This window comes from Ostrinia nubilalis, chromosome 23, assembly GCF_963855985.1.
Source record: "Ostrinia nubilalis chromosome 23, ilOstNubi1.1, whole genome shotgun sequence".
NCBI lineage: Eukaryota > Metazoa > Arthropoda > Insecta > Lepidoptera > Crambidae > Ostrinia > Ostrinia nubilalis.
Window position 1 is genome coordinate 8,831,037 of NC_087110.1, and position 24,558 is coordinate 8,855,594.

Here is a 24,558-nt window from a genome sequence, read left to right on the forward strand (position 1 = left end):
GTAATCCGGCGAGTATGCAATAAATAGTAATGTCTGGTATAGCCTGACCAGGAACATAAAAACCCTCGCCATGTTGCGGAAAACTAATGGTACTAATTTCTTTTAATGGCAACAGTAACTGAAAACTTCATTGACATGTCACCTTGCATGTCAGTCTATTGCTGTCAAAGTGTAAACAAAGTTTATTTTAAATGTGCGCAATTGGTTTTATGAATTAAATTGCTAAAATATTTTTATAGTCGTGAAAGAAAAGTGGTTCACAATGTTGTAAAGTATTTGTCGAAGAGAAATACTAAGGGTTTGGACAATATTTTCATTGAATAATGTTTCCGACAAAGGTTGTCAAATTGACTGACATGTTTATCGTATAGTACAGTCCACTATGAAAATTAGCTGTGGTTTATTTCAAATACCTATTTTAACATTTTTTGTCACTTTCTAAGTGTTGAATTTTATGGGGTTGGGAAAGAAGTTCCGAGTTTGAAGCGTTCATGAGCAGATAATGCAGTTGAATATTCAAGTTCTGAATTTGATTATCAATGAATAATAAAATAAATTGTACTAGCTCGATTGATGGTTTCATTTAATTTATTTAAATCAGGTTACCTATAATAATATTTTTTCGTTAATTTATGAAAATATCAAATTAGCCCGTAATACTGAATCCTGATACATAAAGTTAGCCTATTAATTTAACACAGGTACGACTGTACTCAGTGTTGCACTATCAAATGCAATTGACGCGCCTCTGTGCCAGGGTTTTTATGTTCCTGGTCAGGCTATAAATAGTGGTAATACGTATCGTTCGTTCGTTCGTTTCAGCCGAAAAGACGTCCACTGCTGGACAAAGGCCTCCCCCAAGGATTTCCACGAAGACCGATCCTGCACCGCTCGCATACAGGCACCTCCCGCGACCTTCACCAGATCGTCGGTCCACCTAGTGGGAGGCCTGCCCACGCTACGTCTTTCGGCTCGTGGTCGCCACTCAAGAACTTTCCTGCCCCAGCGGCCATCAGCTCTACGAGCTATGTGCCCCGCCCCGTCTATGTCTATAATATGCGCTACGATTACAGGGTATCATTTTGCATAGTCGCAAGACTTCACTCCGCTGCTGTCAAATCAATGTCGCATAATGTTATCGCAATGTGTGTGGCCCTTGGCCAAATCACAGAAGCCTATGCGAAGAAAGAGCACTTGAATGACAATGAAGATCAGGGTTACCATTTTATAAGATCTCCTCACTATTGAGGGTAACAAAGTAACATTAATAATCTAGCCATTAATTACATTTATTACCTATACGAGAAAGTAAAGCAACATGCGGTTTTATTTTAATCTGTAAAATATTTGTAACAGTTTGTTCCAAGTTTAGTTTTACAACAGTATTGCTGTTTCAGCTGTCACTGTGAAGCTTTGGGAAAATAAATAAATAGAAAAAATATTAACATAAATATTTATTTAAGTTTTTATGTTCATTATCATAATATGCCAATTTAAGTTACACTGTGTGACAGTCTTTGACACTAAACAAACTCTTCAGCTTAATAATACCTACCTACAGGGCGTTTTTATAGTTACTCTTGCTGATGAAACAAGAAGGGTTGATTCTACTACTGAAATACAACTACTTTTCTTACAGGACCAATATCAAATTCTCAAAAAAATTCACATCCTCGTGATGGTGATAATTTCTATGGAGAGGTTTTTTTTTTTATATTCGGTCTCTTGGGATAAGTTATTCCATTTGAGCAGTAGAATTAATCGTTTTTATTTGATCACATATAAAAATAACACAAGTGTTTAGGAAAACTTCTTCTTTGGTATGGTATCACTACGGAGTTATAATGTCGGCAACTCTGTATCACTGACTTGTAACTTTCAAACAGTATGAATAATAAGGGCACCACATTGGTTTTCTTTCTGAAAAAAGGCTTTCACTTTTAGTACTAACCCTTTAGCACTATTTCATTGAAATAAAAATACAATAAACGCACAGAAGACTGAAATTGAGTCAACTGACGTGACATTTATAATTTGTTGACATTATGACAGTTTGACAAGACTAGGGATTGAAAAAGTTTTAATTGAAAAAGTAAAATGACAATTTATTAAAACGATTCACAAGGATATAATCGATTAAAAATATTTATAAAATGTTCTGATACTTGCCTGTAGCGATTATCCAATCCTGGTTTCTACTGAAAAACTACCTCGTGGCAATATTTTAATAAAATAATAAAATCTTTATCTTCTCTTTCACAATCTATAAAAGTTCATTTGGTCTATTATTATACATGTGCTAAATGAGGGTTTTCGCGATTGAAAAATCCGCGAGATGGCAATACGTAGACGCGAGGTCCAAATGCTGCATGATTGGTGGATATCTGTCAATGTCATGTCAAAAATAACCAATCATGCAGCATTTGGACCTCACGTCTACGTATTGCCATCTGGCGGATTTTTCAATCGCAAAAACCCTCATTGGCATAGATTATGAGAGACTGGCAACTATACTAGGTTGATATACGAGGTGTGGCTATTAAATAACGAGACTGACGCTGCTACAGGAGAAGTGCTCATGCGTCGAACGCCAGCAACCAACAGCTGTTAGCGTGAAGCTTTCTCTTTCGAATGAAGTGCCTCTCGCTTCTGTAAACAAATCAGTATAGCCGTAGCCTTCATTCGCATTAAAGTTGTTTTTTTGTTTCGCCGGAAAAATGTTAAGTGTAAAAGTATCTAGCAACGAATTGTTGTGAAATTTCATATGAAACTTGAAAAAACCGCTACTGAAACTTATAATTTATTGAAATAAGTGTATGGCAATGAATGTTTATCGCTTGCACGTGTTTTTGAGTGGTTTAAGCCTTTTTAAAACGGCCGAGAAGACGTTCAAGATGATTCACGCCCGGGTCGCCCTTCCACGTCAAAAACTGTTGACAATATCGAAAAAATCGGTAATCTAATTTTAACTGACCGTCAGTTAAGTGCTCGTGCGACTGCTGAAACTGTACGGATTGATAAAGAATCCGTACGGCAAATATTACATAACAATTTTACACGTGCAAAAAGTGTGTGCCAAAATGGTGCCTAAAATTCTCACTTTTGAACAACAAGAAGCTCAAAAAAATGTTTGTACTGACACTTTGAATGCCTTATTCGCCGGGTCTTGCGCCGTGTGACTTCTATCTGTTTCCTAAGGTGAAATCTGCATTAAAAGGAACAAGATTTGAGTCTGTTGAAGCTGTGAAAGAGAAAGCGGCAAGCGTCCTGAAGGAGCTGATAGAAGAAGACTTCCAACACTGTTTCGAACAATGGAAGATTCGCATGGAGCGTTGTAGGGATAGAGGAGGGGTGTATGTTAAAGGTGATATTAAGTAAAAAAGTATAAAATCAAAATAAAATGTTTTACAGCGTCAGTCTCGTTATTTAATAGCCACACCTCGTATGTTTCTCACACTTCAACTGGCATTGGATTCAACATCGGATTCTGACACTTTTACAGTTATGATACCATGAATATCAGTTTATGGTCCTAATTATTTTTATTTTATTTACGACCTTCGACCAGTTGGACACTTTAGATAGCTTCTTGTAATAGTGTCAATATCTTATAAGCTTTTAACGCAAATCTAGTCTTCAAAGCAGTTTAATCGATTTATTTTATTTTCAAAATCGATATTTTATTGTCTATGATGGCCGCAGGAACATCACTATACATGGACTCCCAGCAATAAAGTACGGTAATGCCTCGTACAGATTTTATCGGCAAAAATTATGGAACTTGATAGGTTTTAGACCATGCCACGCACCAAAACGTCCGGAAGTTGTAATAGTATTATAGAATAAACGTTGAAAGACTTATTAATTTAATTTTTCAATGCTTAAGTGTCCATTAGAATGAAAGGGTGCTTAATGTATTAAAAAAAATAGAAAATAATTATGATGGGTTAATGTTTTTGGGCGGTTTTTTAGGCGGTTTCTGACAATGTCCTTTACGCGCCTGATACAAAAGCAGCGCAATGATTCATTTATTCTACGAGTAGTTACTGCAACATTGCTCGCAAAGTTGGCGCAGGAAATTATTTTGCATTTTCGGTTAAATCTGTTGAAGGAGAGATTAAATTTGTGATGCCAGCGTTTAATTTTATAAATCAAAGAGTGAATAAACAATTTTTGTTAGCCTTTATTTTACGAGTTAGTTTAAAACATTTTATCTGCTTCAATAAATGGTAAGATAATTGTTTTCTAGGAACCCGACGAAGGCCAAAGACTGAGAGAACAGCAACTTAGGCAATATGCCTTCTTCCAACTTAGAGTGCATCTAAAAAGGGGACAAAATCTAGTGGCAATGGACAAAAATGGTAAGTTCCAATGCACTCACACACACACTCACACGTCACATTGCAACACTCACAATGCAAGCTTTGTAAGAAGTTCACTTAAAAAAATAAAAAAGGCATTTTTATGCAACTTATACATCGATGCTCTAAAATACTTTTTAGCAATATTCTTAATCAAATTGCACACTAAAGCGAAGGCATAAACTTTAATACCGCCCACAGAATATTTTTGCAAAGGGGTTTATGTGCTACTTATCCCATTTTACAACTTTATCTCCTTTTACTATGCTTTTCAAAATACAAACTTTTTATAACACGTTGCAAAAATAAATCACCTCTATTTTTACTCAAGTATATCCAATTTTTAATTAGCTAATTTATAAAAAAAAGACTTTATTCACATTACACACCACACACATGATTTCTCTTATTATGACGTTTGTTTTACTTTGCATGTCTCTTAATTTTTTATTGCAATTTATTAGCGCTTTTGCTTTCTAATTAATCTCCTTTTAATAAAGTCATAGACAATATTTCATATTCACTAAAACACTATTCTATACCAATTCTTAAGACAAAGTATGGTTTAAGATCTTAATTATTAATAATGTTGTTAACTCATTAACAAAGTTGATAATACCTATTAAACTTTGCGACCTTCAACTTTAACTTAAATCAACTTAACAAATTCTAACTAAACAGTCGAAAGTTAGTAATCTATTAGTTTCTTAGATACGAGACTCATTTAACCTTCTTATTTGAAGTAGTTCTTAATTTCTATTAATTTATGTTTGCTTCTTCCTCTTCTAACTGCAAAATTTTTGTGGCGTCCAAAACCAGGCTTGTTGTCAGGAACGAGCGACCCCTACGTGAAGTTCAAGGCGGGGGGCCGGCTGCTGCATAAGTCCCGGATCGTGTACCGGGACCTGAATCCCGTGTGGGATGAGTGCTTCACTGTGCCGGTGGAAGACCCGTTCCAGGCTGTGCAACTCAAGGTGAGAAAACTTGACTGACAACTAAGCTGACAGGGCACTTTACTGACCTAAAAGGACTATCCCCACTTCTCGTTCCCACCGCTGCAACTCCTGTGTCAGCCAGGATCTACAGCGTGACCGCCAATAAAAACCCAACCAGTGAAGGTCAAGTTCGTCCGGGGGGAAACTTAAACCGTCATTCCACAAGCAACAAAATTAATTAGAAGATTTAATTAGGAGGAGTTTCAAGTTGTTTCCATTTATCTCCAGTGAAAAGCGGATTGACAGATGTCAAAACAACGGTTATACTTAGTTTGCAACTCACAAAGGCAAGTAAGCTTTACTTGTGTGTGTACGTGTACATGCACATAAACATAACGATAGTGTAATGTCTATCAAAGCTTTTGAAAGCCACCAGACCGATAGCCAGTTCCTCCGTGGTTGAGGATTCCGGGTGAAGCTCGCTTCCACCTTCGGCCTGATCGACACTTACCATCAGGTGAGATACAGGCCAAGAGCTTCCTCGTTGTGGATAAAAAAAAAGACATGTAAACCTATTTATGTAGCCACACGACCCCCATGCTTCAGTAATTAAGCTGTAATATTTCTCCATGCCGTCACTAAGCCCATTATTCAAGCGCACGTCACATCAAGCCGCACCTATGGTTTTCATGGGACAAGGCTGTTTTCACTCATTAAAGTTACCTAGCCTAGATTTTATCAGCGTATGACCTAAGTTATTAACTGAAACTACAAATAATTTATGTAGACAAAAGGAACGTTATTTCATTGTACTTATTGAAGGCTCTCGGGGGAGAAATAGTACTAAAATAAGTAAAATAAAATGACAATTGACTTTTTTTTTCTTTTTTTTTTTTTTTTTTTTTTCTTCCTTCCGTTCGCTCCGCACTCGGCTGCAAACTGCTACAGACATGTATCTCGTATCGTTATTTTATTGTTTTTACCGTTATATTATTTTGTTGTTTGTTTCTAAAGGTTCAACCATTCATAAAAGCTTACCTCTCTTCATTACTTTGTTTTGTCTTTTGGAACAGCTGTGAACCTTCCCGGTCTATTGTTGTGATTAAAGTAAAAATATAATATTTTTACTTTGATTACAACTTGAACTGGAACTTGATTTGCTAGGCGCAATTTGTAATCGCAAACCAGTCGTAAAATGGGCGGAACGGCGGGGGGGCGCCACCGTCGTTCAAGTAAATAGTTTTAACGTGGCGAATAGCGGAACATGCGATTCGGTATTGACGGTGGCGTCCCCCTGTTAGTGTCTCGGGTGTGGCATTTCTTAATACATTAGTTTTTAGTTAATTTAGTTTTTGATTCTGTTTAGTTTTGTGTTAATATTGTTTTCTTTTTTTGTTTTGTTTTTTTTTCTCTCTCTTTTTTGTGATCACCGTCCATAACGCCCCCTGTCTGTTGCGCGCCTTCTTGACTGGTAGCCTCAATATGGTCCCGGTCAAGAGGGTGCGCAATCCGCAATCTTCATCGTGTTGGTTCCCGCTGAAAACCAGCTTCTCGACATGGCGCTTGTTATGTCGTGAATATAGCTGAGCGGACGCCTCTTCAGCATAGCTTGTAGTTTAATGTTATATGTACTGTATTTTTATTTTATTTTTCTATGCTGAATAAAGTATTCTTATTCTTATTCTTAAGTACTGTGTCGTCTTCGAGAAATATGCTCTAGGAATATATTTTTTCAGTATTTTTGATACAAATAATAGTATTTAACTTGTAAGGATAGTAGGTAATATTACCTATTCTAGCTAAAACGTAGGCTACTTGTCAACAAACGTATGCTACATAGGGTATAGAGTATTTAATTTCCAAGTCCGCATCCTGTATCCTGTCCACCCACAAGGTGGACCGACGACCTCATAAAGGTAGCAGGAAGGCGCTGGATGCAGGCCGCCACCAACCAGTCATTGTGGAAACCATTAGCGGAGGCCTATGTTCAGCAGTGGACGTCTTATGGCGGAAATGATTATGATGATGATGATCCTATATTACTGAATCCCGCAAATTTTGATTGCCGTGGGAATGAACTATAATACTACTTACTTCTTCTTATTCGTTACGCTCTTGGCAGAGCGGTCGTGGTCACGTTGAGGCGTTGTTCACATCGGTTGTAGAGGCGGATACAACTCTCCGCACGATCTCCCTCCCTCCCGAAGATGCTCGGGATATCATGGACAGAGTTCCGTACCAATGTGTCCATACTCCAGGAGCTCGGTGTCACTCAGCGTTTATCAACCGTAGCACAGTCGCGCATACTCTCGAGGCGGGATGACAACTCCATAGAACGACTGGTCGTCCAGGGAAAAGTCGAAGGAACCCGATCGCGTGGCAGGTCACCAATGCGCTGGACCGACCAAGTGAAAGCAGCAGTGGGAGACGGCTTATGTGACTGCACCAGACAGTCTGCCAATACTACTTACACTTGTTGCAATATCACAACACAATTTTTAGCTTGATTCCCCTGTACCTGAATAAAATAACCTAAGCTGTTAAGAGCTCACCCTTCATCCAACCGGTGCCCTTTACATTACAATGCTTCCGGCTTTGATGGGCTGAGTTTAGGGCCACCATCCATCCGGGTTTCCCCGGATTTGTCCTAGTTTAATCCGAGGTGCATCCGTACGGGATTTCATTTGTAGTCCGGGCTTAAAAATTTCATATTTAGGCAGATGCAAGACGACGCGACTAAGTTTTAAAAAAACCTGTTGACATTATCCGGGTTGTGGGCTCCAAAATCCGGGGCTTTCACGCGTCTTGTCCTGTAGGCCTAAGATGCGCGCCGCGATAAGCGGTTATCACGCCATTTTATCGGTTTTTCCCATACATTTTGACCTCGATAAAGTATATCACGGCGCGCATCCTAGCCCGGCTGGTTGCAAAATTTTAAACATGGCAACCCTAGTTGAGTTTAACGACCATACTAATCCGGAGGGATACATAATGTTTTTATAAGGCTGAAAAAACACGCTGTAATAGGCAGTGTTTTCAGGGGTCGGCAACCTGCGGCTCTTTCAATGTGTAGTTGCGGCTCTTCAGTTCCTTGTTTTATTATCAAACCCCTTTAAAATATAAAATAGTTTAGGGGCTCTTTAAAACTAACATTTTTAAAATTGACACTTGGCTCTACCATTATTTATTTATTTAAAACTTATATGCACATAGAACGGTGTACATAAGGCGGACTTAATCATACCATCACCAAGCGCACCTACTTACTAAGAAAATATAAGTAAGTATGTAAGTAAACAATTATTATCTAAAAGGCGTTACGGTGATCACATCGAAACTGGATATTCATCAATCAATTCATAAATCTAAGAATAAATATAATAATAAATAAATATCCTTGGACATTTTACACTGCGCGTCTAGTCCCAAACTAAGCAAAGCTTGTACTATGGGTACTAGACAACGGATATAAATAAACATACTTAATTTTTTTTTTGTAAATACATACTTATTATAAAATAAACATAAACTCATTACGATCTAAAAGGCCGGGGTTACAATAAAATAATGTGTCAAAATTAACATCCGGCAATTAACCCGGGCAACCAGACGATTAAACCCTTCACGGCGCCTTCCGGACGCGGCCCCGCAACTGCAAGGTTCCCACAGAGTGGCTGACAATTCGTGAATGCCCGTTTTCAACATCAAACCCTAATTTATAAGTGACCCCTATGGTAACACATAACAGGATTTTTTTTTTCATAGGGGTCACTTAAATTAGTATATTTTCCCTGTGGTGCGGATTTAGGCACGCGTGCGGATTTAATCCGCATGCGGCTGCCCACTTTTCATTATTTCATACTAGCTTTTGTCCGCGGCTTCACAATCACAAGCGTGAAATTTCGTTTGTCACAGATCGTCATAAATTATAGCTTAAAATGTTAATCTGGGTTATAAACAATAATACTGTAAAGTTTCATCAAAATCCGTTCAGTAGTTTTTGCGTGAAAGAGTAACTAACATCCAGACATCCAAACTTTCGTTCGCATTTCTTAATATTAGTTAGTAGGTCAATGTATAGTGCTACATACACACACGTGAAACGCGGATTAGTTTGCAATTACTAAACAGTCATAATAAATTATCAATTTAACGGTACGCGTAAGCATGTCTACTTAGCGACCGATCCAAAAATATCACGCACGCGTATTTTAACGCGTAGTACTTATTATTATTCTGTGTTTTAAACACGAGTTTACATCAACGTAAAATGATGTTGTGAACCCCTTTAAGGACAGGAAAAAATCAAATGATATCGCGAGTCAACTACGCACAGCGACATCTAGTTACTGAAGGAGTAGTTAATCTAACGTTCATACATTGGTACAAGACTCGCGTAACAGAATCACTAGATGGCGTTATTTTAGGTAAGGTAGGCACATAAGGTGAACTGCTGTTACTTTTATAGACTCGCAAAAAATAAAATTATGTTCAAATCGACAAAGTAGTGGGAGACCTGCCCAGTGTGCCCAGTCAGTCAACAGAGTTCACGGTGATCAAAATTATGTTTTGTAAGGTCTTGAAAGAAACGATTGAATATTATTATACAAAAACTAAGTAGTGAATTAAAACCTATTTTTTTGTTTTTTTTTAAGATTGAAATATTATTGGCAAATAATTGACAATCGTACAAATTAAATTAAAATATTCTCGGAAAAATCAAAATACAGCCAGAGCTCGTTAGTAATGAAAATTAAAACGTCCCTAAACCCAACCTAACGATTTCGTCCATTCGTTAGAATTTCGAGAAAAGCTAAATTCGTTTTGTAGCTAAAAGGAAATTACTTAATGTAGGCAAATAACAGGAAATAAAGCTTGTCATCACTTTTTATTCGTCCCGCGAAAAAAATGGCGGCATGGAAACGAGAGACTGGCTTCGAGAATTTATTAAGGCTTCGTATAATTTTCTTGAAGATGAACACTTTTGGAATTTCGTATTATTTACCATTTTTCTCCTCTGAAAAAAAACGCTCGTATTCACAAACGATACTTGCTTAAGTGAAGCAAATCGGACGCACAGTGTTGAATAGAGCTCTGTGATTGGTTCGTGTGTGATCTAGTGCGTCCACGCGCACTGTGAGACCTCATAGTAATGTTTGTGAATACGGGTGTAGTAGGTATCTACTAACCCCCTTACCTACTAATAAAACTTACACGCTCGTTGAACAGTGTTTTAAAGTGACGTTTAGTATGGAAATGTCATTTTAAAACAGTGTTAAACAACTGTGTATCTTTTTATTAGTAAGGGGGTTAGTATTTAAATAAATTAGGTACTACTTTTTTGAAGTTATAATGAGTTATTAGTTATTTTGAAGTTAATGATACCTTGAAACGGACTTTGAATTTGGCACAAAGGACGAACTAAATAGAAAGGTGTGATGGTTTGGATTGGATTCCTTTTTACTTAGCCTAACATGAAGATACAAAAAAAAATAGGTAGAGAGAGGTACTAATATAGGAAACGCATCGTGAGAAGTCCACCCACAAGGTAGACCGACGATCTTATAAAGGTAGCAGGAAGGCGCTGAATGCAGGCCGCTAGTCCGATACCAACCGGGCTATATGGAAATCATTGTGGCCTATGTTCAGCAGTGAACGTCCTGTGGCTGAAATGATTATGATGATGACTAACACAAGCAGTAAGAACAGCTGCAAACATTCTTATTCTATGTAAACAACCCTGCAAAATGAATAAAAGTTTTGCTGCCAGCAGAAGCGCAGCGTAAACCAATAAAAAGTTTGACCACTTTCTATGCCGTGGGGGCCAAACTACTTCAAGAACTTGGGGTCAGACTGCAGCAGTGTAAATGTAAACAGTTGGCCAGGCACATGAAGTTTAGAGTGTTAAGTTGGTAACATACAAGACAGTGGACATTCAAGTTTTAATTTGAAGTAGTTAGATTCATAATCTAGCTCATGGCAGACTTATCAACTCGGAAAGGGATCAACTCCGTATCGCCTTTCACGCGCTGTCAATTGCGAGGCGAGGCGTTTACGTTACGGTGCGGATAAGTATGCGTTGCATTGCAGTATGGAGTTTTATACAAAGAATACTGACTGCCTCGACTTGATACGGTTACGATCCTTTTCCATGTTGATAAATGTCTTTTATTTGTCTTATAATTTCATTGCGGGTCCAATAACAGTTTAACTTTCCCCCGCGACAAACTTGACCTTCACTGGTTGGGTTTTGGAGGTGAATCTGTAGATCCTGGCTACACAGGAGTTGCAGCGGTGGGCACGAGGGGTGGGAATAGTCCCGTACTTTATGGAACACTGTAGAATCGTAACAAAAATGTATTAATCTGAAGTGTTGGCGACTGTACATAATAGCCAATCTGATAACTAGTAACTTATCATACTTTAAACAGACGATACTAACATTGCATTATGGTGGCTAGATAACGGACTATTAAACATAATGACTGATCTATGACTTGAGAGCAACGTGCAATTATAAGATCTTGTAAATGCCTGTTTTAATGATAACTCTAGTTAATAGACATAATTAATTACTAGATGGAATCTTCCGATCCCTTTTTTAACTGACACTAGGTAGGTACTTATGTTGTGTTGTGCGTTATGAAAGACAGCATATCAAGGTATTGTTCTCTTATTGTAATACTGGTAATACTATGTTATTCAATTCATTGTCAGACAACAAGACAACTAGCCGGGCTAGGATGCGCGCCGTGATATCTTATCGACGTCAAAATGTATGGGCAAAATCGTTAAAATGGCGTGGTAACCGCTTATCGCGGGCCGCGGCGCGCATCGTAGGCCTACAGATATCCCCCGGGAAAACGTCAATGTTGGCTTTACAGAAGTTAGCGGTTAGTTAATAGCGATGGGAACGAGAGGGAAATTACTCGTAGTCCCTTAAATATACCTAAGCGACCATAGGGTGTCCCAGAATGGGTGAATCAAGCTGTTATTAGTTGAGGAGCTTGGCCGGTCCTTATGGAAATCCTTGGGGGAAGCCCTACAGCAGTGAAATTAACTAACGGTCAAGCAACCTCCCATAGCAGTTTGTTTCCCATTCCAAAGCGAAAGATCACTAATTTGACTGACTCACTCACTCATCACGAAATCTCAGAAACTACAAGTGCTAGAAGTCTCAATTTTTTCATGGGGGTTCTTTTTAGACGGTAGGTGCTCACTAAGAATGGATTTTACAAAACTCCTCCCTAAAAGGGTAAAACGTGGTTAAAATGTCGCGGGCGGCCGCTAGTAAAAAATATGAGCCAAACTTTTGCCACAGGTGTTCGACTACGACTGGGGCCTCCAAGACGACTTCATGGGCTCTTGTACCCTGGACCTGACAGCGCTGGAGCTCGGCAGGCCCCAGGACCTGGTGCTGTGTCTCCGGGACCCGAACAAGCCTAGCCAGGACATGGGGGAGGTGGTGCTGAATGTGACGCTGTGGCCGAAGACACAGGAGGATAAGGAACAGGTATAGTTCTATCTGCTTAGTCTTTAGAACTATTATATTAGGATTCTATATTAGGATGACGTGCCCTGAGTGCCCGAGCAACTGCACGCAAGAGGATTTAATGAATGCTGCCAACAACGCCACTCTTGTAGCGGAGTTTTGGGTTGACGCTGTGTAGGTTTGTTGTCGATACGATGAGAAGATATTAGGAACTGTGGATGTGTTTAATTGTCTATGAGACCAAACCTAGAAAAATAATATTAGGATATTGGCAGTATAATATGTATAGTTCTCATTGTGATGCTGATCTTAGCCTCATCATAATGAAGACTCAAGAGGATAATAAACAGGTAAGCATAAATTACAGCGAACAGCAGGTATGCAATGAAAATTTAGTAGAAGCCATGGATCTGGCTATGTGTAGTTTTCACCGAGTTTTTAGTTGTCGTGCAAGAAAATGGAAGAGATTTAGGGTCTATGCAGTCTGGAATGTGGATTTACTAACTTTCAAGCTAGGCCCTAACTAGGGTGATGTCTGTGGGTGGATGTATCTAAGAAATATTAAGGTTGGGTTTTTGTTTTGTGTGTAGGACAATGTACTAAAATCAGCTCCCTGAATAGTATGAAAATAAAAGCAAATCTTACATCATAGACAATAAAAATCATTCAATCACAATTTGGCGGTTCGCTTCGCAATATCGATCGATTGAACTTTGTACCAGAGTTGTGTGTCATTGTTTGGGATCTAAAAGAGAACCTAAAATAGCTGTTATCTAAACACACAGGCCAAATGCAGCTTTAATGGCATAAGCACAAAGTTGATGTTCCAATGATGTGCAATAAACGAATGTATGGCTCATGTAGTCGGTGATTTTATCTTCGCGAGTAGTGACGTAGTGGCCTTGTAATGAAATGGTGAAGCGTGAATCAACGGCCGATCATAGGGTTCCGTTTATAAAATTGATTCAACAGAATTGTAGGGTAGATGTATGTAGATAGAACACACTTTTATAAACCACACAAGACAAGAAAAGAAGAAGAAAACATAATTATAAAAGATATATGATATTAAAAAATGTTGAGCCATTCTTAAGTTAATAAAAAGAAAAAAAAAACAATAAAAAAAGAATAAAAATGAAGATTCATGTGCCAGATAAAATAAAACTGTTAACTTCTTTTAATTACGCTGCTTTTCCTCATTGTTTAATGTTTTTTTACGAGTAAATTAACCCTGGGTTGCACCATCTTACATTAATAACTATAAAAAACGTCAAAAGTCTGTCAAACTCTATACAAAAACGTCTGTTAAGTTATAGTTTCGTTTAAAGTTAATATGATGCGACTCAGCGTGTTACTTATATTGAACTGTCCTTCATTATTGACATTTGTAAGACAAAATGAATATTTATGAATTTAAAAAATCCATTGTTTTCAAGGTTCAAACACAATGGTTATTTTTAGCCAACTTGGTACATTATTGTCTGTTTGTCAAGTCAGTTGACATTTCTGAAGATAATTGAAGGTCAAGGGCGCTTGATGTAGGTGGTACCTAATTGATTAAAATATAGCTTTATCTAACCTGGCAGCTTAGACCAGTTTACGAAAATACGAAAATAAATTATTCCATCAAACCCCAAGCGGTTGCAGGGGCTATTCGATACAGAACCCACAAATTGACCAATAAAACACAAAATTTTGCAACAAAAAATGCAACTGGCCGGTTACCGGTTAACGTCACCAGTGCGCGTCGTTTGTAACCAAACCACCAACCTCTTCTCAGTAACAAAACACTACGCGGACAGAACGCGCGCGTTCCATTTTCAAAATAAACAAATGAGTGTCGATTGATAAAACGCACGGTGTGGCCGTGAAAAGTCGAATGTTTTGTTTGAATTTTGTTTTTCGAAACAGTTAACGGTTTTTCGCGGGAATCTGTGTTCGCGTTGTTGTAACTGGCTGATTTTTAGTTTTTTTTTTGTTGAACTAAAGAGCGCGGTTTTTACGATAACCCTGTTTTCGGTGCGCTAAAATGAGGTGTTATCTTCGTGATGTGCTTGTGTTTAAAGACTGATGGTAGTGTTGTACCCTTGGATTTGTAGTTTACTTACGTCTTCTTGGGTAGTAAATGATAATGGATTGGTATTCTACTTATTACCAATATTGATATATACCAAGATTAACGGTTTTATTTCCAAACATTATTGAGATGTTCTTCACTTCAAACATACACACAATATAACACCGGTTTTTTGTTTGTGGAAAAACAAATAAACTGAAAAAATTGTATTACTCATTTTGTTAAACTATCCCCTTTTAAGGGTTAAGATGTGTTTATAACAGGAACAGCTAGACTCAAAAGGTGTTAACCTAGAATATTCATAAATGGTCTGTCTGACGTTACTTGTATGTACTAACTAAAGTAGATATAATTACCTACGTCACTTATCTGTACTGTGTACTTTATTATGTGGTCATTTTAAAGTCAATAAGAATGAGGTCAACCTGAAAATGATTAAGATTTACAACTGGGTATAATTAAAATACTTAACATCTACCTATTAAGTTTAATGACGTTTCATCATTATCATCATCATAGGACGTCCGATGATGTCGCCTAGATATTGAGGCTTCATCATCAATTCATCATCATTATCATTTCAGCCATAGGACGTACACTGTTGAACATAGGCCTCCCCCAATGCTTTCCATGTTGATCGATTGGTAGCGGCCTGCGTCCAGCGCTTCCCTGCTACCTTTATGATGTCGTCGGTCCACCTTGTGGGGACGTCCCACGCTGCGTTTTCCGGTACGCGGCCTCCATTCCAGAACCTTGCTGCCCCATCTGTATTGACGCTTATTATATGACATGATAATGAATATTACACAAAAACGGCTTGCAACGCGTTGTGGGCTCTGTAAAATGACCAAATTGCGAAATTCATGTTGTGGTGTTGAAAACGCTCACGATGTTGCAGCGTTGTGGCAATCACTAAACGATGAAAGATCACATAAACTCGCATGGGCGTTTGGGCGTATCCAGCTTCTGGCCTCGGGACTTCCAGGGAAATGTTTATATTATGGGCAATAGCACAAAATTTGGTAGAATGTCTCAAGAGGAAACTTTATAAGAAGCCGAAGCCGGAGCAGGTAGCTAGTGAAATATAAAAGAGAGATTATGTCAGACATAGCACCAATTTCAGAAGAACGACTGACAAACTCAAAATTATAAGACGGGAACTAAAATGGAGTATAGTAGGTACCTAATTAAATTCTCATTTATTCTCCTTGGAAAGCCAATTTATGCCAGTAAATAAAGACTTAATGAACGCTTCAGACGTTTGATGAATTTAAACGCTTTTAAATAAGTGGCTCTTCATTTAAATATGGGAATATCTTCGCGAAGAGGAACGTTTAAATCAGTGGTTCTTAACCTTTAAGTCATGAGGGACCATTTTACCAAATTTCTGTCTTGTCAGGGACCACCTCATAATCATAATCAGTCAAAAGTAAACCAGTTTGACTGCAAAAATCAGTTAACCCATTTAGACCGATAATTATTTTTGTAAATAATAATTGATTTCTCAGCAAGAACTTACAAAAGGAAGCATAAAAATCATGAAAAAAATATTTAAAAAAATAATCCATAAAAAGGGGGCCGTGGGGAGCCCGTACCATATAGGGTACAGTAGGTCTATATGCATGCAAAACATACTAGTTGTTCAAAGCAGGTTTTTATTTATTTTTGTATGACATAAAATAAAAATAAAATCACATAATCACCAGTATTACTCTTGGCATAGCTTGTAAGTCGTTCTATGTGGCACTAATCACATTTGGTTCTTTTTTCCTACCTTCTCCAAAGTTAGTGAGGATAGCTGAAGAAGACCTGGCTTCTTCTGACTTGTTACGTTTATTGCTATCAATAACCGCATTTAACAATACGATGACGGAAATTTAGCAAATCCATCGAAGAAAACTCTGAGGATAATTATTTACATTGACACTATCGTTATCGCCTGAATCTTCGTCAGTCTGATCACCATTAGCGGCCATCTGATAAGAAAGCAGTAAAAAAATACCAAAATTGCTTTGTTTGCTGAAATTATATTTTTTTTCTAGAGTTGTGGCAATCAAGTGAAGCATCAATAGCCTAAAACAATGAAAAATAATAAAAATTAAATTACATTTTCTCGCATGATTTTGCTTATGCATAGACCTACTGTACCTTATAGGGTACACCTATTTTAGACTAGAAAAAATGGTATAAAAATAATCTCAATAATATTTTTTTCGTAGTTATGATATCTATTGTACTTTATTTTTGAAATAAAATTGATAAATAATATAATTTACCATGAATAATATGAAATATACCTTCTTGAATACATTGTAAATATTTTTTTTGTTTTCTGTCGAGGAATTTTAAAAATATTTCCGAAACCACCTGTTAAAACGCATTTTTAAATATTTTTATGTAAAATAATCACTTTAAGCTTACTGTCACAATCATTTTTACAAAATAACAACAGTTTGGTACTTCAAAATATATTCAATAATATACCGTACCACATAGGGTACGGTAGGTCTAAATGGGTAAAGTGGTTTTGACCAAGGTGTGCAAGTGCACTTCGTGGACCACTTGGAATGCCTCCAGGGACCACCAGTGGTCCGCGGACCACCGGTTAAGAACCACTGGTTTAAATCCTTAATCCTTAATAACATTAAATTTATATTAATCCAGCATTACTGTTGAAAATGCAGGGCAATACAAGTAAGCCTGTGTTATTGAATTATACAAAAATATTAAAGTAGGCTCTTTTTAGATTGTCCTTTAACATAATAATATACAATGTCTGTATAGTACAGTAGTAAGAACAATCAACTGGAAGATCGTGAGTTCAAATCCCACCAGGGTCTGCTGATTCTTTCAACTGAAAATGTATCAGTTAGTCAAGATATTCTTAGATTATTATTCATGCAAAAAAGTCCATGAAAATACTCGTAATATTATTAATTGAAAATAAATAACTATACTTAGGTATAGTTGCTTTTGCTAAGTTAGGTTACAATAAAACAAAATTAATTATTTCAATAATGCGCGCATGCAGTGCATCGCCAATTTTAATGATTCTTCATTCCATTCAGAGTTTGTAATGTTATTGTGTTTAAATAAGCTGTTGTTGGCCGATTCCCTATACGCCCATCTGCTTTGAATAATTACTAATCAACAGACCTATTAAACACTATTCAGATGTCTAATGGACATCATCATCATCTACTAAGCATAGGACGTCCACTGCTGAACATGGGCCTCCTCCAACGTGTTGCCCGGTGGGTAGCGGCCTGCGTCCAGCGCCTTCCTGCTACCTTTATGATGTCGTCAGTCCACCTTGTGGGTAAACTAATGGACATATCTGTTACAAAATTAGAAACAAATAATTGAAGTCTCTTAATTTCTTACCAAAAGCAAAATTATCGATATCATACTATAAATATAATATTATTATTATCTGTGGCTAAGTTCTTCACTCTTCACTAGGTGAAGGCAAAAGTGAAAAACATAACCCTCCTTCTGGCGCAGTCGGGTAAAAAAGTTACCAAGTCCCAACTCCATACAAAATGTCTTCGAAAATTCAGCTATGATGACGTCCTGCACCCCTTTTGCTACACACTAAAAACTATTTTTCAGTAAGTACCAGTAGTGGCTAACTGTTTTCTAATTTCTATGTGTATATTGTTTTCTCTACATCCACTAACTCTCTTTATTGTTTGTATCCTTCGTTACAATGATGTCATCTTCCATCTACACGACAGTTAAGGTGTTGTACAAAGGTCATTTAGCGCTGGTAAACAGATTAAAATTAATAAAGCAAAGTCACTTGAATAAAAATATTGAAACAGTATATACTACATCTGCGCCCCGATTTCGCTAAATATTTTCAACTGCAACGCGACTGGACGACGAATGAACATCAGCTGTTTGCACAAATTCGTACCGCGGTGTCGCTTTGACAGCTAGTTCAAACAATGCTGTAACCTGTAATGTAAACAGAACGCAACTGCGTCTTTGTGTAAAAGCTGATAGAAAGCTACTTTTTTTCTCAAACGCAAGTCAAACGCTTTAAGAACATTTGCTGTGTTTTAGTGAAAAAATAAGTTGTTCAGACTTTTAATGTAAAGTGCATAAATCCGTTTGGTTGGGCCTATGTCCAACTTTCTTCTCTTCCTTTTCTTCGGTGGCTCCTGCGAAGAAAAGGAAGAGAAGAAGTTTGCGCTAGTTTACGCGATTATCGCGATACCGAATTGCACATCGGCTGGAATGAAAATGGAGCGTTAATGAATTGGAGACATTACAAATTAGCGCAACCGGGGCCCTGTATTCACTGGTATTCATTCACACTGCTACAAAGCATGTTACCTCTAATCATGATCATGGTCATCGTCATTTCAGCCATAGGACGTCACGTGTCACAGTGTTCATATCTAAACTCCTCCAAAACTGCTTGACCGACTTCTGTGAAATTCAGTAGGTCTGAGAATAATGCAATAAAAAAGTAATCCAAGACTAAACTTCATAAACACTTAAAAAAAGCGAAAGGTCGCTGACTGACTGACTGACTCACTCACTCATCACGAAATTTCGGAAACTACAAGCACGTAGGTTCTCACTAAGACGGGATTTTGAAAAATTCAACCCCTAAGGGGGGTAAAACGGGGTCTAGTCGCGTCGTCTATAAAATTCAACTATCAGTTGCTGCTTTTTAAAATTATTAACATTTAATTGAGTTCTTTAACATGATGTCGTCATGTTCTCTTTAACAAGGTATTTTATTTAACCTTTGAGCAACATTTCACATTTTCTCTACCACATTTAGTAGAAATATTTTGCTCCAAAAAGACACAGTAGCATTTCAAGTAACAAATGCAGTAATTAAAACGATACGTGCAGAGAATGGACTCCGTGAAATTTATGATTTTGAAACTATTGAAGCAAATAAAATTGCGATGACTTAGGTACATGATCAATGTTATTACGAACAGAATCATTAAAAGAATGTTAAAAAATCTTCATTTCCATTTTTTCGTCTAATTGTCATCTAAATCTTTGTTGAATTCTTAGATGCCATCTCTTGTCGCGATCTTTTAAGGATTATTGAAAAAGTCTTATGCCCGTTTTCACCATCTATCTTTAAGTGACCCCTATGGTAACACATATAATAGAATTTTTGTTTTCATAGGCATAAAAATTAGGCATTGATGGTGAAAAGGACATAATTGAGGTACATTATTTTATACCATGAGTTCAGCTCCCGAAAAGAGCATTCGAAAAGAAATTAACTACTTGAATTCATTCATTAAATCCCCCAGCAATAAAAAATAGCTCATGTATTTTACATCTATCATTAGCACTAGCACACCGTTAATTAGTAATCTACCACCACATGCAAGGTCACTTCATTATAGTCATTTGACGATACTCATCACAGCAATTACTACTAATAATACCATAATAATAAGGTACCATTTTGCTTGCCGTTTTGTCAGTGTCTTCAGTATTCTTCGCAGGGCTGACCTACATTAGTTTGAAGTGATAGGGAGAAGTTAGATTGGAAGTTGGGGACGTGTAAATGGTATATCGAGGTTCTAAAGTGCTTGTACAAAAACGCCACCATGTCGGTCCGAGTACAGGAGCAAAGCACGAGGGCGATTCCTCTACAGCGAGGCGTAAGACAGGGAGATGTTATATCTCCGAAACTCTTCACCGCGGCATTGGAAGACGCTTTCAAACTCCTGGAATGGAAAGGATACGGCATAAACGTTAACGGCGAGTACATCACTCACCTTCGGTTTGCCGACGATATCGTGGTCATGGCAGAATCGCTGGAGGACCTCGGCACCATGCTCGAAGACCTTAATCGAGTTTCCCAACAGGTAGGCCTTCGGATGAACATGGACAAAACGAAGCTTATGTCGAACGTCCATGTTGCGCCCTACCCGGTGTCGGTTGGGAGCTCGATTCTTGAGATTGTTGACAAGTATGTCTACCTCGGACAAACGATCCAGCTAGGTAGGTCCAATTTCGAGAAGGAGGTCAATCGTCGAATCCAACTCGGCTGGGCAGCGTTCGGGAAACTACGCAACATCTTTTCGTCCAAAATACCCCAGTGCCTGAAGACGAAAGTCTACAACCAATGTGTGTTACCTGTGATGACTTATGGCTCGGAAACGTGGCCCCTCACTATGGGCCTTATACAGAAGCTCAAAGTTGCACAGCGTGCTATGGAGAGGGCTATGCTCGGTGTTTCTTTACGAGATCGAATCAGAAATGAGGAGATCCGTAAACGAACTAAAGTCGCTGACATAGCCCGACGGATCAGCAAGCTGAAGTGGCAGTGGGCAGGGCACATAGTACGCAGAACTGACGGCCGATGGGGCAGCAAGGTTCTGGAATGGAGGCCACGTACCGGAAAACGCAGCGTGGGACGTCCACCCACAAGGTGGACCGACGACCTGATAAAGGTAGCGGGAAGGCGCTGGATGCAGGCCGCTACCAACCGTGCGATGTGGAAGTCATTGGGGGAGGCCTATGTTCAGCAGTGGACGTCCTGTGGCTGAAATGATGATGATGATGATGAAATGGTATATAACGCGTTATTATACTATTGGGATCGATTGAGAGGCATCTAAATGGTTACCAAACAGGTCCTGTATATCCGGCTCGAAGGACCTTGTGACCTCGAAAATTAGATAGAAATCGCCTACCTGTCTAATATGTTAGGATCAGTTGAGAGGCATCTAAATGGTTACCATATAGGTGGCCTAATATCCGGCTTGAAGGACCATGTTAAATATTATGAGGCTGCAGTTGTAAATAGTAAAATTAACCAATAAAATTAACGTGTAATAGGTATAGCTCCATTTTTAACTCGAATTAAATTTAATATTCGAATTAATAATTTCAAAATTCAGGATAGAGTATTTTGCGCAGAATTGGATTAATCTCGAAATGATGAAAATATTTAACCAAACAGAGCCACCATTTGTGCTTGAAACGGAATCAAATTAGTTTTTGTTCATCATGTAAAACAAACAATAAACACAGACTTTAACTTTGACTTTAAACTTTCTCTAGCATAACCGTGTCAAGAAATTAACTTAAATCCTCGAAACAGTCACCCATTTGAAACTTCCCTAATTTTGAATCTGTCCGGATTCTGGCCTGAATGTTTGCACTTTAGACGAGTTTCAGCCAAGTTTAGGTCTGAAACAATCTCCGTTGTAGAAGCGTTGTTGTTACTGTTGAGATTATAACGACCCTTCATGCAAAGCTGTAAAGTACCTCCCTATAACTCCTCCTATGTTCTTCTGATTAATTTCGTTGCGGGTCCAATGACAGTTTAACTTTCCCCCGGGACAAACTTGACCTTCATTGGTTGGGTTTTTTATGGTCCAGCGGTAGATCCTGGCTACACAGAAGTTGCAGTAGTGGGAACGAGTGGGAATAGTTCCGTAAAGCTGTAAAGTAATCTAGTGTTAATAAATCTAAAGGCCTAAAGGTCTAGCGCCTAACTCTGAGATATGGGAGTGGCACGGGACGTGACATTTACATAATGACGTGACAGAGCATAATAAATCTGAAGTAACCTGAAGTCTTGCTGATGTTTGACGTTACAAAAACAGCCTCTATAAAGGAGAAATATTAGTAACTTTGTTTGTAACAAATAAACTCATGAATTAGACCGAATTAAAAAAAACTCTTGCAGCATTCATTCTTGAATAAAATAAATAGGCTATCGCAGACTGAAATTTACACCAAGGCCGTAGACAAAATCTATTAGGTATTGAATCATTATTATTTTCCTACTCGTATCATTTTTCCTCATTCTAATTTTAGGATACAATTAGGTACCTCAGTGTTTACACCCATTTCATAAAGTTTATTTCTTGTTATCCTGTTAATTTACCAAATCAATACTGCAGACTGCTTAATATTAACCAAGAACTGTTAACATTATAATTCTCTGGAAACGAAGTTAAAAGCTGTTTTAATTCCTGCTAAGCCTGCACAATCCAGATTTATCTCCGAAAACTGCGAACCGGTTCTTATGGGTGTGTCTCTGAACACAGCGGTTTTATATTCTAACTAGTGACCCGCCCCGGCTTTGCACGGGTGCTAAGTAAACTTAAAAACCTTCCTCTTGAATCATTCTATCTATTAAAAAAACCGCATCAAAATTCATTGCGTAGTTTTTAAGATCTAAGCATACATAGGGACAGACAGCGGAAATCGACTTTGTTTTATAGTAAGCATGTAGTGAAGCTTTAAAAAAACATTATCACCAGTGAGAACTGATTTTGAGTAAAAGGCTGTAATATCTATGGATGACTTCATTAGTGGATTACCCATGTTTCAAATCCCTAGAGAGAAGAGCCACAGCTTTACAAAATGCTTCTATTTTTCTTCCAAACATTCATGCAATATAAGATTTATGAGGATTTTAAAGCCAAAATATTAATACAATAAAAGTTTCATTCGTTGACAGACCAACAGTCGACAATCTTGTGGTCATATTCAACAAAATACGTACAATACCTATTTCCTACACTAATTAACATTAGTAATGTCAGTTTAGCGGATTCAAAGAATTTCAATTTAATTCAATACGATTATACGATATTGATACTTTTACACCACACACTGTTCAACAAAACTTTATTTACTATTATCACTAACTCGCGTACATTAATTTAATGCTATTTCAAACAAACTGCTCACTAGGAAAATCGATGTACAACAAAAACATGGTTTAGGATCGATTTGTGACTAAAATATCTCAGTATCAGCTCAACTATCAATGTGGACGGACGTGCTCTGAGAAAGAAGCGAGAGAGAAAAATAAACAGTGAAAATGGATAAGGACAACAAAATGGAAAGGTTGAAAAACCGCCTAATTAGGATACAAGGGAAGATCCAAGACAGAATGGAAGATTTTCAAGACCAAGTCCAAAACAAATACGAGAAGTCAAAGATATCGAAATTCATATCTCACATATCAGAAGACCGGAGTTCTATTGAAGGAGACTCGAATGAAGATAAAACCACAGATGGTGATAATATCTCCACAGAATCCGGTAAAATAGCAGTAAGTGATAGTAGAAGAACCAGCATTATTCCCTCTGTGGTGGTTGATGAGCCAGAAGATAGCAATAAGCAGATTTGTGAGGACTTTATAAGTGTAGAAAGAGATGGAGTTTTGTGCAAAAGAAGGAGCTTGTCTACTTCGGATCTAGCATTTGATGACAACAGTGATAGCACGAGTGAATCCTGTGTTTCTTGCTTGTCTTCTAGTGATGAAAGGTAAAATCAAACTGTTTTTCTATTTGTTTCTTTATTTACGAGTCCAAATCAAAATATCAAGACATTTTTGGATTCAATTATGTCTGTCGTGTAACTTTTTTCCTTTTCTCACTGTCTACTCAATTTAAAACCTGAACCGGTTCTTCAAAAGTTTAAGGACGATTGTTGCTTGAATGATTTAAACTGTGCTACTTAACTGCACGTTTAAAAGCGTAAGCTTTTAAAACATAAAACAGTATAATGTTTTCAACTCAATCGACCATTTTTATTTCATCAATTTTGACCACAACTTTCAACTATTACCTACTTACACTAAAAATATTAGAAGGTAGATAGGTGGTTAATATTTTCTATCTATGTATATCAAAATTCAAAATGATAATGCAGATAAATTAAAAGCCATAACATCCT

The 24,558-nt window shown here is 37.7% G+C and overlaps 1 protein-coding gene across 6 annotated transcripts in view; it reads left to right on the top strand.

Annotated features, from left to right (window-relative positions):
- Window positions 1-4,254: 4,254 nt before the first annotated feature.
- Window positions 4,255-24,558, top strand: part of LOC135083518 (multiple C2 and transmembrane domain-containing protein) — a 28,516-nt gene continuing 8,212 nt past the window's right edge. For 2 of the 6 annotated variants that reach the window (XM_063978281.1, XM_063978284.1), the window contains exons 1-2: window positions 14,786-14,861; window positions 23,569-24,147. In XM_063978281.1, coding sequence (XP_063834351.1) covers window positions 23,699-24,147 — 449 coding nt within the window. In that variant the 5' untranslated portion in view covers window positions 14,786-14,861; window positions 23,569-23,698. Of the gene's footprint in view, window positions 4,362-5,180; window positions 5,336-12,617; window positions 12,810-14,785; window positions 14,862-23,568; window positions 24,148-24,558 lie in introns of those variants that run through there. The other 4 variants (XM_063978286.1, XM_063978285.1, XM_063978282.1 and 1 more) reach the window with 4 other exon arrangements.